Source organism: Pleurodeles waltl, chromosome 6 (assembly GCF_031143425.1).
Source record: "Pleurodeles waltl isolate 20211129_DDA chromosome 6, aPleWal1.hap1.20221129, whole genome shotgun sequence".
Lineage (NCBI taxonomy): Eukaryota > Metazoa > Chordata > Amphibia > Caudata > Salamandridae > Pleurodeles > Pleurodeles waltl.
In genome coordinates, this window is record NC_090445.1 from 1,255,844,421 (window position 1) to 1,255,861,370 (window position 16,950).

Consider the following 16,950-nt stretch of genomic DNA (forward strand, 5'->3'; position numbering starts at 1 on the left):
TAAAGTTTTATTCAGACCCATTCAAACACATACATTTGTACAGGCACTTGGTGATCCGGTGGGATTGGTTTAAACATATAAATTTCCTTTGCAATTTATAGTGAGTTTGCTGGACTTATACCCTGCCACTGTAGTTTCAAGCTGCTACTGTTTGCTTCCTACTGAAGATGAGTTATGAAATGTTTTTTGAATTGTACAATATTCTGCTCTTATTGCTAACACACTTTTTGTTTTATATGTTATTTCTGCACACATTAGCTATGATAAGCTTTTAAACATCTTAATGTGTCATGATATATTTTGCTCTATTTGTTAGTCTTTTTACTTTAGATGCCATTTGAAATGATGAGCTATTCTCTGTACACTATAGAATTGTTATCTGTACTTTTATGGGTTTTTTTCAAAACCAAACAAATATTTTAAATAGAATTTCTGAAAACAACAATGGGTCCAACTCATCCATCATGGAAGATTTTGCCTGGACTGCAGATGCCTATAATTCATCCCAAACTGCCATGAATGCTACTTTGGTCCCATGCCTGGGGAGCAAGCCTAAGTAGTATGTCACCAAAAGGTCAGGTTTTTCAATATGAACTTGTGAGAAATAGCAGACAGCGCTTCCTGCAAGACTAGCTGTTGGAAAAGACCCTTCCTGCACGGTCTCCCTCAGTATATTTTGCATTATTTGTTAGGTTTTTTTACAGTAGACGCCATGTAAAATGATGAGGTATTCTCTATACCCTAAAGAATTGTTATCTGTACTTTTATGGGGTTTTATCAAAACCAAATTAATATTTTAAATAGAATTACTGAAAACCACCAATGGGTCCAACCCACCATCATGGAGGGTTTTTCCTGGGCTGCAGATGCCTATAATTCATCACAGACTGCCATCAATGCTACTTTGGTCCCATTCCTGAGGAGCAAGCCTAAGTAGTATGTCACCAAAAGGTCAGGTTTTTCCAATATGAACTTGTGAGAAATAGCAGATGGCCCTTCCTGCCAGAATAGCTGTTGGAAATGGCCCTTTCTGCACGGTCACCCTCAAATGTTTTGTCTTTTTCCCTCTGCTGAATTTGGTTTTGTTGGCCTTAGAACACTGTGCACTTTACCGCTGCTAGCTCATTGCTGAAGTGTTTGTGCTTTCTCCATAAAACCTGGTTTGATTTATATATACCTAATTGACATACTTTATTCAATGATATGTCCCTTGCAAATTTCACTACATGTGCTCAGGGCCTGTAAACTAAATGCTACTGCAGTACTACTTGTGCCACCCACTTAATTAGGACCTTAAACCATGTCCCAGGCCTGCCATTGCAGCCTAAATGCAGTGTTACACTGCCATGTCCACTTGGCATTTAAAACCCCTTGCCAAGCCTTAAACTCTCTGTGCATTACATATAAGTCACTAATAAAAGTCATATTAGCAACACTAGCCATACAGGCTGGTTCTGTGAAAGACGAAAGGTGTGTTAAAATTTTCAATAGATGTCTGTGACAACATACCATATCAGTTTTGTATTGTAAATTAAAATAATGGCTCCTTTGCTGTTTATTTGAAATTCTCAAAGGGCTGATGTGGTCGTGTAAACCATCAATGCAAAACAGATTGCAGAAGCAAAGCACAACTAAAATGGCAGATATATAACTTATTTCCAAAGGACATATATATATATATATACACAGAATCATGCACTGAGTGCTTTAGGTGAGTAGTTTGCAGAGTTCCTCGGGTATCACTCCTGGCTCTGACACTATTTAGTCTGTACTTCAAGCCTGTTAGTTTAATCTGGAAAACTTTAGTGTCTAGGAGCAACAATATACTGATGACTCCCAACCATATCTAAACATTTTAACAATTAAAGGCAGAGCCAAACTGAGCAGATGTTCTCTACACCGCACAGGGATGCTGGACAGCTTTTTCGCCTATCTCCATTTTTTCCAAAAGAAAACTCAGTCCCTCCCTACTGAATTCACTGAATCTACAAAGCTGTGCCCAGACCTCGAAAACAACCTGTAAAATCCTCATTCACTCTCATCCCACATATCAACAAAGTGTCAGAACAGTAAATTTTCACCTTGATTTACTTGAGCGAATTAATCACTTCATGTCATCTGAATAGATCAGAACAACCTTTCACTCACTAGTGATATTAGGACTAGACTCTTTTGAAATGTAATCCATTCTATATTTCTCCTCCTCAACGCAATCCTCCTCTCTGTGACCAGGCTAGTGAATACAGCAAAACATATGACCACATTTCAAAGACCTACACTGGTTCCCAATCTGAATACAATTCAAGTTATGCACATTGGTTCACAAGACCAACTCCAAGCAAAGCACTTCTTATCTCACTAATGTGCTGACATTCTCCAGCAGATTTACGGTGTGAGAAGCAAAGGTGTCCTTCTTCTGGAAATCCCTAAGTTTAAGGCTCCTTTAACCAGCAAACAATCATTTTTTGGGAATGTCACCTCATCATGGAATTTTCTTCAACCTCACCTTCATAAGCGACCCTTACTCACCCGCTTCGGGAAGTATCTCCAGACCCACCTGCTCTGACAAGTTATTTGTTCTTTGACTTACATATCCTTATCTCATCTATCAGGGACTCTCTACCTCAGTTCCATTGCTTTGGTCAACTCTTACCCCTTAATAAACACTCCCCCAACATGGTCGCTCTCCAGAATAAACTGTTTACTTCTTTATTAGGACTCCCTTTACTTTCTTAGTCTGAGTAACTCCAAGTGTTTTGTGAAACAACACAATGCAAGTGCTCTGCTAACTCTTTGTAATGCAACGCACCTTAAAACTTTACTTTTTTTGGTGTGGTATTAAAATGTTTCAATAAAAAAAAAAAAAAAAAAAAAACAACCTAAATGCCTACAGCAAGGCAGCCAGAAAAAGATCTCTTACTACAAGTTTAAAGAAGCGGCTGCTGGAGATTTGCAAGAGTCAAGTGGACAAAGTGTCAGAGCAGCGCAACCTCACTGTTATTCAACTCTGTGGTTGGCGGGAGCGTAAGTGAATGCAATGATACACCTACAACTGCACCAGCAAAGGACACATCATCACCATAATAAAAAATAATAAATAAGAAGAAGAAGCTGAAAAAACTAACACATTTTTTAACGAGTAGGAAAAAGATTCGGAAAAATGTATATGAGAAAGTAAAATGTCGGTTTCCACAAAATGGAAGAAAGAGATCCAATGCCAGAGCGTAAGTCTGACTGTTACAGATCCAAACGGCCATAAGTCTCAAAGAAGACCTTGTGAACAAACACAGCTGACCTTTTCCAGATCTCATCCATGCAGACCCCTCCTACAATAGGCCACAAGTTATGTCAAAATTAAAAATCCATGTATTTACAGTAGATATCAGTGACATTACAACAGGTGACTTTCTTTTTCCTTTAAGGGAAGAAACTCTGCTTACCCAATGTCTTTGCTGTGAGATGAATAGTGGGGAATTACTTTCAGACTTCCATAAAGGAAGCACTTATGTAAGTTCTAAAAAAAGTGTTGATGCACCACGCTCAAAAAGTAACCCCCAATATTGATTGGCCTGGGTTTTCGAGCGATGCTAAGGTAATAAACTTCATCACTATTTTTAATTACTGAAACACAATCATTTTATTAAAACATACAATGCTAACTAATATTATGCAAATTAACCGGAAGAAGACACTTGTCGATTGAATGTTTTCTATACAGGTCACTTAAGAATGATTGTGAAATATTTCAGTGAGACAGAAACAGAGATATTTAAATAAAATGCAAGACCACATGAAGTGAATACTTAATTAGCGACCTGAGTTTGAGAATATAACCACCTTTCTAAAAATACTATGACAAGGCTTTTTTGCAGTCATTATTCTCAGTTTTCGGTCCCATGTTTCTCAATTTTATTTAGCATAAACCTTGCTATTAATAACAATATCATCGTGGTCAAGATAAAAAGCTGGTGTTGTCAAAAGAAAGGTAATTAAAATTCCTTTCCTATCTCTGTACAGCCGTGGATTCCTTCTTCTCTATCTTCATCCTTGTCTTTCAGTGATTAGGAGTTATCTCTCTATTTGGATGCAAGCCAGCAACAGCAAAATCAATGGGTGGTTCTTTGCCTTAGCTTTGCGCCTCTTCAGGTGATTGATTTTCTGTTGTTTATTGTAACTTGTTCATCATTTCTAGATGCAGTTATAATACTAACTCCGACACATTCCTAAAAAAAAAGTTTTAGACCTTCTTTGTGTTTCTTTTCCCTCAATGTCACATATTTATAGAACACTCCTATTGTTTATCATTATCCAATATAAAGATGCAAACTTTTCATTGCAGGGTGCATGGCTTCCAAACCTAATTGCAACCCAATCCTATTACAATTCACCTACAGCTAAGTTTCATTGTGCACGTGGCAGCTGTTTTGGGGTCCCCAGCACTTGGACAGCCTTGGAGTAAGTGACTGAGTAGTCAGTATTGCAGGTGGAAGAGAGAGCAGAGGGGCTTTTCAAAGTATGGGTGTTGGAGGTGGCTTGTTCTGGTTGGCCGAGGTGAGGCCCTACCACTCCTGTCAGGGGTGGGTGATTATACTCACTGTATAACCTGTGCTCACCCTTGGGTAGCTTGGCATAGAGAAATCAGGCTTTCCACAGAGGCAATGTGTAAAGCATTGCCCCAGCACATTCACACAGTAAGTACACTGAGCATCACAAACAAGACTTCACACTAGGTGTATGTAAATAAAGTTTGTATTTAACACACATATGCATTAACACCACATGAACATCATGTCAATCTGGGTATAAATCACATTCAGAAAGATCACTAGTAGTATGAGATCCAACAATGTTAACAAGGCATTATCAGTATGTAGATGTGACAAAAAACAATATTTTCCCACCCTGCACCCACATGTAGTACTACAGCGTTGGCAGCGTGAGGTCCACCCCACAGATCACCCCAATTCAATATAAAGTAGTTGTAGGTTCCCAGTGATAGCAGCAATGTATACAGAGAACTATAGATCTGTGGCCTAGGCTGCACCAGTAAACATCATTGTCCACCACTGTTGTAAACAACATGCACGTCAACGCTACAGCACTATGAAATCCAGCCCAGACAGTGGCTCCCACACTCTCATTTCACACTGCTACAGATATTGATTCTAGCATACATGCTCTCACACACACTTGCTTCCAGCACTCTAATACGTTGTGCTGACAGCCGGCAGGTGAGATGTAAAGGAGTTCACAGACCTCTCTTGGACCCAAATCTTCCTCCACCCCCCAACCAATTCCCACCCCTCAGAAATCAGAGTCAGAAAGGATCAACCTTTCCCCGAATACTAGGCCACTCGTGGCCGGTGGATAAACTTAATCAGGATCCTGGGGCAAAGGTACAGGGGAAGAACCATCAGGCAACAGTTGGCAAATGGAGGTTCAGTCCTCACTCAGGAACTTCACTCAGGGGTCTCCACACCGGTCTTTCGGCACGGGACCCAGTCTGCAAAGCAAAGAGGGAGGTTCGCCCTGGGACACGCTGTTCACAGAGGTGCCTAGACAAGCCAGACGAACGAGTTACTTACCTTCGGTAACGACTTTTCTGGTGGATACATCAGCTACCTGTGGATTCCTCACCTAATGAATACTCCCATGGCGCCAGCATTCGACGGAAATCTTCTTCCTAGTCTCCGCACGTCGACGAGGACGTCACTCTAGCCCACGCGACGCCGACTGACGTCATACAGGCAATAAGAGGTCCTCGACGACGTGCCGACGTAAGTACCAACATTTTATACGTGCATGAGAACAACAACCCAATGCAATGAAAGAGCAAGGCAACATCCCATAACCTTGTAAAATACACAATATTGCAATGAATAGCTGTAAATTTAATATAACTCTCTCTTTTTTTTTTTTTTTTTTTTTAAACTAACAAATATATGCAAATCATGTATATACACAAAGATATATACATATATATATACAGATAAATATACACAAGTATCCATATATGCAAACATCTATTGCAACCTTGAAGACCAAGAGGAGCGCACTCAAGGATTACTTGGTAAGACCAGAAAGGCAACGGGGAGGCGGGTGGGACCGTGAGGAATCCACAGGTAGCTAATGTATCCACCAGAAAAGTCGTTACCGAAGGTAAGTAACTCGTTCTTCTGATGGATACAACTACCTGTGGATTCCTCACCTAATGAATAGAGTCCCAAAGCAGTACCACGCCCGGTGGCGGGTGCCTAAATGGTCAAACCAAGAAATCCTGCAGCACTGACCGTGCAAAATGGCCGTCCCTTCTGACCTCAGAGTCCAAACAGTAATGTTTCGCAAAAGTGTGAAGGGACGACCAAGTTGCGGCCTTGCAGATGTCGACCACAGGAACACCTCTGGCCAAGGCCGAAGTGGCCGACTTAGCTCTGGTGGAATGAGCTCTAATGCCCTCAGGAGGATCCTTCTTTGCCAAAGAGTAACAGATTTTAATGCAAAGAACAACCCACCTGGAGAGTGTTCTCTTGTGGACTGCCTTTCCTCTCCTCTTGCCCACGTACCCGATGAACAGCTGATCCTCCAGCCTGAAATCCTTTGTTCTATCAATAAAGAAGCTCAACGCCCTCTTTGGGTCCAGACGGTGCAGTCTTTCTTCCTCTTTAGAAGGATGAGGCGGAGGATAGAACGTGGACAAAGTAATTGTCTGAGCCAAATGGAACGGTGAAACAACCTTCGGGAGGAAAGCAGCCTTGGTCCTCAACACCACCTTATCCCCATAAAAAGTTGTATAAGGGGGCTTTACCGATAAGGCCTGCAACTCACTCACTCTCCTTGCAGATGTTATAGCTACCAGGAAAACTGTTTTTATAACCAAATACCTTAAGGGGCAAGAATGCATAGGCTCAAAAGGGGACCCCATAAGGAAAGTCAGGACCAAGGACAAATCCCATTGCGGCATAACGAATGGTTTTGGAGGATATTTATTTAGAAGACCTTTCAAGAATCTGATAACAATAGGGGATTTAAATAACGATGGTTGGTCTGGAAGACAAATGAAGGCTGACAAGGCCGACAAATAACCCTTAATGGTAGCCACTGCACAACCTTTCTGCGCTAGAGACAGAGCAAAAGACAAAACGTCCGATAGATGAGCATGTAAGGGATCAATCTGCCTCTCTCCACACCACGCAACAAATTTAGACCACCTATTAGCGTAGATAGATTTAGTGGAGTGTCGCCTGGCCGCTAATATAACATCCACTACATCAGGCGGAAGAGAGAAGGAACTCAGGTTGCCCCGTTCAATCTCCAGGCATGTAGGTGCAGACTCTGGAGGTTGGGGTGTAAAACCTGCCCCTGCGACTGCGAGAGGAGGTCTGCCCTGAAAGGGAGACGGAGCGGAGGGCACATTGAGAGTTGGAGAAGGTCGGAGTACCACACCCTCCTTGGCCAATCCGGAGCTATTAAGATGACTAGCGCCCGGTCTTGGCGAATCTTCCTCAATACTCGAGGAATCAAGGGTATGGGAGGAAACGCGTAAAGCAACTGGCCGCACTAGGTTATTTGAAACGCGTCCCCCAACGCTCCCTGCATCGGATACTGGAGGCTGCAGAATAACGGACAATGCGCGTTCTCCAGAGTGGCAAACAGATCTACCCGAGGAAACCCCCACCTTTGGAAGATCAAACGGGCTTGATCTGGATGGAGACGCCACTCGTGGTCTGCCGAGAATTGGCGACTGAGACCGTCCGCACGTACATTCAAGACCCCGGCCAGATGATTTGCTACCAAGCAAATCTGATGGTCCTTTGCCCAGGACCATAGTCGAAGAGCTTCTCTGCAGAGAAGGTACGACCCTACTCCTCCCTGTTTGTTTATGTACCACATCGTGGTAGTATTGTCCGTCAGGACCTGTACCGACTGACCACGAAGGGAAGGGAGGAAGGCCTTGAGAGCCAGACGTACAGCCCGTAACTCTAACAGATTGATATGAAACATCTGTTCCTCTGGAGACCAAAGGCCTTTGATCTCCAGATCCCCCAGATGAGCTCCCCACCCTAGAGTGGAAGCATCCGTTATGACCGTGGCCACTGGTGGCGACTGCGCGAACTGCTTTCCTTGTGAAAGATTGTTGCTCGCAATCCACCACTTCAAGTCCACAGCAGCATCTCTGGAGATCTTGACAGCACCTTCTAGATCTCCTTTGTGTTGAGACCACTTCCTTCGGAGGCACCACTGAAGAGCCCTCATGTGCCAGCGAGCATGCGTGACCAACAGAATGCAGGAGGCAAACAGACCGAGCAGACGAAGGACCTTGAGGACTGGAACTACCGCTCCACTTCGAAACATTGGAACCAATTCCTGAATATCTTGAATCCGCTGAGGCGGAGGAAAGGCTTGACTCAATGTTGTATCCAGTACAGCCCCTATGAACAGGAGGCGCTGAGAGGGCTCCAGGTGAGATTTGGGCTCGTTCACCGAAAAGCCCAGGTCGAACAACAACTGAGTCGTTGACTGCAGATGATGCAACACAAGCTCCGGAGACTTGGCTTTGATCAACCAGTCGTCCAAGTAAGGGAATACTGCTATCCCCTTCCTTCTGAGCTCTGCCGCAACCACCGACATCACCTTCGTGAAGACTCGAGGTGCTGAAGTAAGACCAAACGGAAGGACCGCAAACTGATAGTGCTGCGATCCTACCACAAACCGGAGATACTTCCTGTGTGACTTGAGTATCGGGATATGAAAGTAAGCATCCTGCAAGTCGACAGACACCATCCAATCTTCCTTGTTCAACGCCAAAAGCACCTGAGCTAGGGTCAGCATCTTGAACTTTTCCTGTTTGAGGAACCAATTCAAGATCCTCAGATCCAGGATTGGTCTCAACCGACCATCCTTCTTGGGAATCAGGAAATACCTTGAGTAACAACCTCGACCCCTTTCCTGCTCTGGGACCAACTCCACCGCGCCCTTTGAAAGGAGGACTTGTACTTCCTGTTCTAGCAACAAGAGGTGTTCTTCTGAACAATAAGATGGGCGAGGCGGGATGGGGGGCGGGAACTCCCGAAAGGGAAGGGTGTAGCCTTTTCCCACAATACTGAGAACCCAAGTGTCCGTTGTAATAGTCTTCCACTTGCGGAGAAAATGCCGTAATCTTCCCCCTACAGGAGAGGAGTGAGTGGGAAATGGTGGAAGCCTAAGGCTGCTTTCCCTGCTGCACCCCTCCAGAGGACGAGGAAGAGGCAGAGTGCTGCTGAGAGGCTCCTCTGGTGCGGGCCCTACCTCTCCCTCTAAAAGATCTATAGGGATGGGAGGTTGCTGGAATCTCCCCCGAAAGGAAGAGGAGGAAGAGCCACGCCCAAATCCACGAAACCTCCTGAAAAATCTGGAAGAGGCAGAGGAAGAAGGAGCTTGGAGCCCTAACGATTTGGCTGTGGCCCTGCTCTCCTTAAATCGATCCAAGGCCGAATCTGCCTTGGCCCCAAACAGTTTGTCCCCATCAAACGGGAAGTCCAATAGGGTTGACTGCACATCCGCAGAAAACCCCGAATTACGGAGCCAGGCCTGTCTCCTTGCCACCACAGCCGTGCCCATTGCCCTAGCCACCGAGTCGGTCGTGTCCAGCCCAGACTGAATAATTTGGGTCGCGGCAGCCTGGGCGTCCGAAACAACATCCAAAAGACCCTGGGGAAGCTCCGTAAATGATGACGAAATGTCATCCATAAGAGCATGGATGTATCTCCCCAGAATGCAAGTTGCGTTGGTGGCCTTCAACGCCAGACTGCAGGATGAAAAAAATTTCTTGGACTGCACATCCAGCTTTTTCGAGTCCCTGTCTCAAGGCACCGTCGGGAAAAGATCCAGGCGCTGATTTTGATGAACAGGAGGATTGCACCACCAAGCTCTCCGGTGTAGGGTGTCTAGAAAGAAAGCCAGGGTCAGATGGCGCAGCTCGATACCTCCTGCCCACAGCCCTATGAACTGCTGAGGAAGATACTGGCCTCTTCCACACCTCTAGCACCGGATCAAGCAAAGCCTCATTAAACGGCAAGAGAGGTTCCGCTGCAGCAGAGGCCGGATGTAGCACCTCCGTTAGAAGATTCTGCTTCGCCTCTGCCACCGGCAAAGGCAGGTCCAGAAAGTTAGCTGCCTTGCGTACTACAGCATGAAAGGAAGCCGCCTCCTCCGTATATTCCCCTGGAGACGAAAGATCCCACTCAGGGGAAGTGTCCAGCCCACTGGCTGTATCCAGACCATGCAGTCCATCACCAGAGTCCTCCAGTTCTCCTTCCTCCAGGACTCGTTGGTACTCCTGCTCTTCCAATAGACGAAGAGCCCGTCTCCTCGAATGTAGCCTCTGCTCGATACGCGGAGTCGACATGGCCTCCACCGAAGTCGAAGATCGGCGCCGATCCCCAGAAGCAACCAACGCCGCGTCCGGCGCCACAGGCAACTTCGACGCCGATGAAAGAGCAGGACGAAGAGAACATGTAGCAGATGGACCCACCGGAGTCACAGAACGAAATCCCAACGTCGACGGGATGGAAATCTCCGGGGCCAATCCCCCTGAAGCCACCGGAGTGGCCACCGGCGCCGACACCGGCGCCGAGCCCACGTTCCCAAAAGGGAGAAAGGGCATAAAGGGTGCCGGCCGTAGAGGCGCAGGATCACCCAATGAAAAGGCCAAAGGACCAGCCGGAGCACCCCCTGGAGCCATCTGTTGGAAGATGGTATACATCGCATTTAGAAATGCGGTACTATCGGCTCCAGGGGTGGGAAAAGCCGAATACTGGGGTGCCTGTATCGAAGGCGACCCCGACGCCGGCCTCGACGTCTGCAACGCCGGAGACAACACAAGAGGCTGCATCACCTCAATCACCGATGCCTGCCCAGGTGAAGTCGGTGACGCCGGAGAGGGCAACGGCGTCGACGGATGCGGCGTGACCGTGGGACTGACCTCCCAAGTCCTCCGGCGCCGATCCGAAGGCGACCTGGAACGAGTCTCCTTGCTTGAATGGCGCCGTGAATCTCTACGGCGCCGGGAGTCTCGATGACGGCGATGCCTTGGCGAAGAAGACTTCTTGTGATGCTTTTCTTTCTTCGACTTCGCCATAAACAACTTAGCCTCACGTTCTTTGAGGGCCTTCGGATTCATGTGCTGGCATGAATCGCAAGTCGAGACGTCGTGGTCGGAGCTCAAACACCAAAGGCAGTCGGAGTGAGGATCTGTAACTGACATCTTGCCTCTACACTCTCGACAAGGCTTGAAACCCGACTTTCTCTGCGACATTATTACTGCAGAGAAGGACTACGCAGCAAAAAATACACTGTAACCACAAAAGTAACAGTTGCTCCCTCGAAGATAACCGTTTCGAATGCACGGAAAAAAGGGAACTGACGTCGGCACATCGTCGAGGACCTCTTATTGCCTGTATGACGTCAGACGGCGTCGCGTGGGCTAGAGTGACGTCCTCGTCGACGTGCAGAGACTAGGAAGAAGATTTCCGTCGAATGCTGGCGCCATGGGAGTATTCATTAGGTGAGGAATCCACAGGTAGTTGTATCCATCAGAAACTCCACTTCACAGAGAGTTATAAATCAGCACCTCCCAGAACAGGAGGTACCACATCTGGTGTGCGATGACTTGGACTGCCCCAGGCATCCCGGCTGAACACAGAGAGTCTACCAAATGCGGTGCCCTCCTGGTATTTGCACAAGGTCTGGCGCCCAATGACCTGATTCACACCAGACACTTCTGAATGTGCATGCATATTGCTTAATGCAGGACCTTCCTGGGATGAGGGCCACCGTCTATTGTGCGATGACGAGTCGCACCAGACAATTCCACTCATACATGAAAGGTCATCAATGCTGTGCCTCCCTGGAATGAGGCACAATGTCTGGTCCACTATGGCTTGAGTCACACCAGACAATCCCGCTTGCAGACCACAAGCTATCAATGCTGTGACTCCCTGGAATGAGGCAGAATGTCTGGTGCGCAATTACTTGAGTCACACCAGACAATCCCACTTTCACACAAAAAGTTACAGGTGCAGTGGCTCTCTGGAATGAAGCACCACGTCTGGTGTGGGATGACTTGAGTTGCACCAGAAAATCCTGCTTGCACACAAAAGGTTACCACTGCAGTGCCTCCCGGGAATGAGACGCCATGCCTGGTGCACGATGTCTTGAGTTGCACCAGGCACTTCTGAACACAAAATACGTTCTCCTTCTGTACCTCCCTGAAATGAGGCACAACATCTTGTTTGTGATGACTTGAGCTGCACGAGATCAATCTGGTCACAAACACAGAGATGACAGATCAGCGGTACTGCACAAGGTAGAATACTGCATTGCTCTGGATATGCCCAAACCTCCAAGAGTCAGAACCAGTGACACAGACACCGCTTGCAATGAGCATGCAGTCGGGTGTCTCACAAGAGGAATGCTGTACACTCAACAACAGTGGGCCACATGGGGTCCCACAACCAGTAATCCATTCACTACCAAGTAAACTCTTATATGTTACATGAGCCCACAGTGAAGGGCCACATTTCTTGAATGCAAGCAGTACTTTGCAGGCTTGGCACCAGGCAAATCCTGTCTCCAGGCATAATTCTTAGTTCTACGCTCACACCCCTGCTACCTAGTGGAATCCAGCAGACGACGTAGACACGTAGGAAGGCACCACTCTCCAGATGAAATGGTAGAAGGTGTAGGTCCCTTGAAGGAGGTCTTAGATGTCCCTGAGACCTCCATTCAGAACACAGGGCAAGCCAACAGGCTCTTGGAGAGCACACTTCAGACTATAACACTGCAGCATGCAGTGTGCCCAGGCCAGCCACAATGCAGGAAGGGTGTGCGATCCCTTCCTAGGATAGTAAATACTCCTCTGCACAACAGATTCCTCTGGCATTGTGCACCATGCAGTTTGGAGACTCCATCCTTCGCTCCTGCAAGTGTATCCCTAAGTTGCTGAAATGGGGTACTCGTAGTTATACTCAAGTGTGCCTTTGAAGTTGGGGGTGGCTCGTTCCCCTTTGCACCACAGATATCTCCCCTAAATTGTAGTCCTGTCTGCCATGGGGCCGTGGAATACAGATCTTTATCTTTTGTGGTGCCATGTTCTGGCTCCGAGAGGCCAAGTGTCAGAACCTCTCCCTCCAATCTATCCAGCCAGGCCCTCAAATAGCAGAGGTCTGTCATTCCAGTTGCCCGGGTTTTATAGCTGTAGATGGGGAATTAACAGATGTGGCTTCCCCCATCCCCCAGTGGAATGAAGCTTCAATTTAAAAGGCACCCAAACGGGATATTAGAACATGGAAATGCCCACTTTCTAGAAGTGGCATTTCCAAGTTATTACTGACAAAACCACATTTATCATTGGAAAGGGTTTGTCTTTAGGATTCTAATGATAGTAAACATTATGAGACTGCTCCACCGCAATCCAATATTGCAGCTAGGATTAATTACAAACTCACATGTGGGTTCTCACCTTCCAAGGCATGGGAACCCCCTGCGTGCCTGCCCTGCCTTCTGCCTGCCACCTGCTCCGCCCTCCGTATGGTGCTCTTAGGGTAGTGGATGGCCTACCCAGGGTTGGCCCCAGTGGGGAAGATGCTACCCTGAGCATAGGAGTACCTGTGCCTCCACAGGCCTGCATTTGAAGGCCTAATATATATTTTGGTCAGGCTGCTCTGGTGGGTGGCACCCTCAATGCAATGTCCCACTAGTGATCATTGTCTTACCCACACCGGGACTGTGGTGTACCTTTTGACAGGGCACTCCTGGGTATGGTACCTCAACCAATCACGTAAGACCCTCTTCCTGGCATGAGTAGGAAGGGTGAGTGCACCTTCCCCTTGTGGTACAGTGGGAAAGTGCCCAGAGTCCTAAGGCCACACACAGAGAGTCAGCAAGTACTGGGAGAAAAAAAGCAAAACGTTTCAGGGAAAATCACTAAGAAAGGCCATGTCCAATAATGGGTGAGTGAACAACAGAGTGAGAGACTCCATGATTCATTGAGTGAGTGCAGTATGTCTGTCGAACGATAAACATAGAAACGGTGTTGGAGGATTGTGTGTACTGATGAGGGAGACAAGGGTGTAAGTTGCTGAAAGCATGAAGAATGAGTGAGTGAGTCAATGAGTGCAGGGTGTCTGTGTGGGTAGGAAGGAGATGAAGGGTGCAGGAGTGTCTTTTGATGAGAGCAGAGTTAAGAATTTCATGATAAAAGTGCCTAGTATGTACTGTTCCTGATTCAGTTCCGAAGCATGTGTGGTTCTGTGTGTGCACTTCTTTCTAGCCTGCAAGACAGGACCTTTACATTGGGAGTCAGGAACATTGTTTACAAAACAACAGATAAACACTTAATGCAGCCCGCCTCTCAGGTTCCAGCACTTTCCTCTTCGACCCGGTAGTGTTTAACAAATATGACTGTATCCTTGCCCTACACTTGGTAATTGATCAGTCAGCCATCCCACCCAGGCCGTAGTATTGGTCCCATTTGAACAAATGGAAGAATAGCCACCAGACCTTCAAACAAAACCAAGAGTTTTCACCTTATTGCATAAGACGTTTACAAATTCGAAGATGCATAATTTGTCACACAGAGAGCCACGTTTAGCAATGACCTTTCGTCAACCCCTTCAAATAAGCTCTCTTATTTACGTTCAGAGCAAGGCAGATAGCATCCATTCACTTCCTAGTAGACTCAAAACAACCATACCGGGACAACGGGTAAATGTAAATGCCAGTTATTGCTAAATGAGAACAATAGGTGGGTGTCAGTTACATAGGTGTGTAATAATTCATTTCTTGGCTGTAATTATCACGAGAATTTCAGGTGTGGATTGAAAAAACTGTGGGATAGTGAAGATCCCAGCTGGGGCTGAGTACACCCATCAAACTGCCCCTGAATGGTTCTGTTATCTGATCTGATTGAACTAATATAATCAGTTAAACTACACCATCACCCTCTTGGAGTATGTGTAGTCAGACACAGAGTAAAGGTCCATCATCACCAGTAGCGTTCTAACCATTATCCACTTCCCGTAGAAGCTGCCTTAATATACCAACGAATGCTATTTTCGTTTCTCTCACATAAACGCTAGACTTGCCAGGCACTTTCAAAATCCACCTTTGTTTCTTGACTGCCTAGATTTACCATGTGTGAACTTTGACGTCAAGTCCTAGCACTGGCCCACAGAAGTGATGTGAATAAGCGAATGAGACTGTGAGTCCGTTTTTGTGCCCACCCTAGTGTGTCCACCACTTGCATCTTCTATAAAGGGGAGGCATGGTTAAGGGCACATCCCTGTGGCAAAGCTCCTGTTTGGGCCCTGAAGGATCTATGCAGGAACCTCTGCCTGACCAATGAGAAGGTAAATGTTTTTTTCCACTGCTCCTTCACAGTCCTTGGAAATCTTCACCATGGATATAATTTAGGGGGGAATACGGGTCACAACTGTTACCTCTAGCTTGGCCCTTTCAACACCTAGCACCGCCTTTGCGACACCTGGCATGAGGATGTAAAAAATGAGTACCAAGAAAACAAGGTAAATAGCACGTTGATGAGCATTATTATCCACTAGAATCAGGTCTACAAATAGGTCTTTAAGTTCTGTAAAAAAAAAAAAAAAATCGGCATTGCAATGAGCAGTCCTGCAAATACATAAATAAACTAAATACATATACATAGTTTATAAAAGTTGCTGCTATTTTGCATTATCGTAATTATATAAAAGGTGATTTGTTTGAAACAAACATTCACCTTTGTGCTTTGTACATGTGACAGTGCCTTACCAATTAACATAAATCAAAATTAATCAACATTATGGAATAATTTAAGGCAACAGCATAGTTCATATTCAGTTTACAGGTGCTGATTCATTAAAAAAGGTCTTCAATCTACATTCAGATTTTCAAGTTTATGTCAGAGTGTAGTTGTATTATATTTTGGAATTTACAACTTCCGATTGGACCCTGCATGCAAAGTTGCCCCTGGAGGATGTTTCCATGGTGATTTCTTGGGGGAACACAGTTTCCACGTTTTCTATATGTACCAACTAAACCCCCCCTCTCCTTGCATCCTCACCAGATTTACAAGTGACCCATTCCCCTCTCTATACTGCAAATGTATTTATGCCAGCACTTGGCTGGTGTAAAAATGCAACCCTTTCTCAGATGGAAAAAGGAATAATAGGAGTTTGTGAGTGCACACAAGTGGGGTAACTTGTGGGCGTTCACAAACTTCCAACGCAACCCAAGTATTAGAGCACACAGGAATGCCCATAATCCCACCCCTTGAGTGGTATTTACATGTGCAAGGAGATCAGCACTCGAGGTGGACATCCCAGTATCCATAAAGGGTCTATGCCTGCCAGGGATTACTTTGTTAATTCCGGACAGGAATAATTGAAGTAAATGTTGCTGTGACATTACCCTTACGACTAAATGTACGTTTCTCGATAGGACCCTCGGTCCATATCAGTTATTATAGATGGAGAAAACTATTGGTTTTTTTCAGATGTTCTTTTTCCTCTCCCCGTGATTTAACATTCCATTTCTTATTGAGGTAATTACTAGGAGAACGATTAAATCCTGACAATTAGAGAAATACATCATTTAGGTCCCTATGTTTGTTATGTGTTTTACAGCACTATCTCCTATTTAATTGAATTGATAATGTTTCATGTAAGACCAGGAGAAATGAGAAACGTTCCCTAGAATATCATGTCAGCACCCTAAATAAAATAAAGGTAATATTGTAAATGAATATTTTATTGCTATATTAATAATGCAGTTATTATGGATTTTCAATTATGTCAATTATTGTGATTTCAGCAGGAGTAAGGTCATGTGGGCCTCACTTCCTGTTAAGATCCAGGATCAAACCTCACATAACACTTCCTGTGATGTTACTGATTTCAAATGGTGCGTGATGTA

At 45.6% G+C, this 16,950-nt stretch overlaps 1 protein-coding gene across 1 annotated transcript in view; it reads right to left on the reverse strand.

Annotated features, from left to right (window-relative positions):
• The window catches only part of LOC138301758 (cadherin-23-like), a 1,629,754-nt gene that overhangs the window by 741,471 nt on the left and 871,333 nt on the right, over positions 1-16,950 (reverse strand). Inside the window, exon 10 of the mRNA XM_069242267.1 lies at positions 198-203. Coding sequence (XP_069098368.1) covers positions 198-203 — 6 coding nt within the window. The remainder of the gene's footprint in view (positions 1-197; positions 204-16,950) is intronic.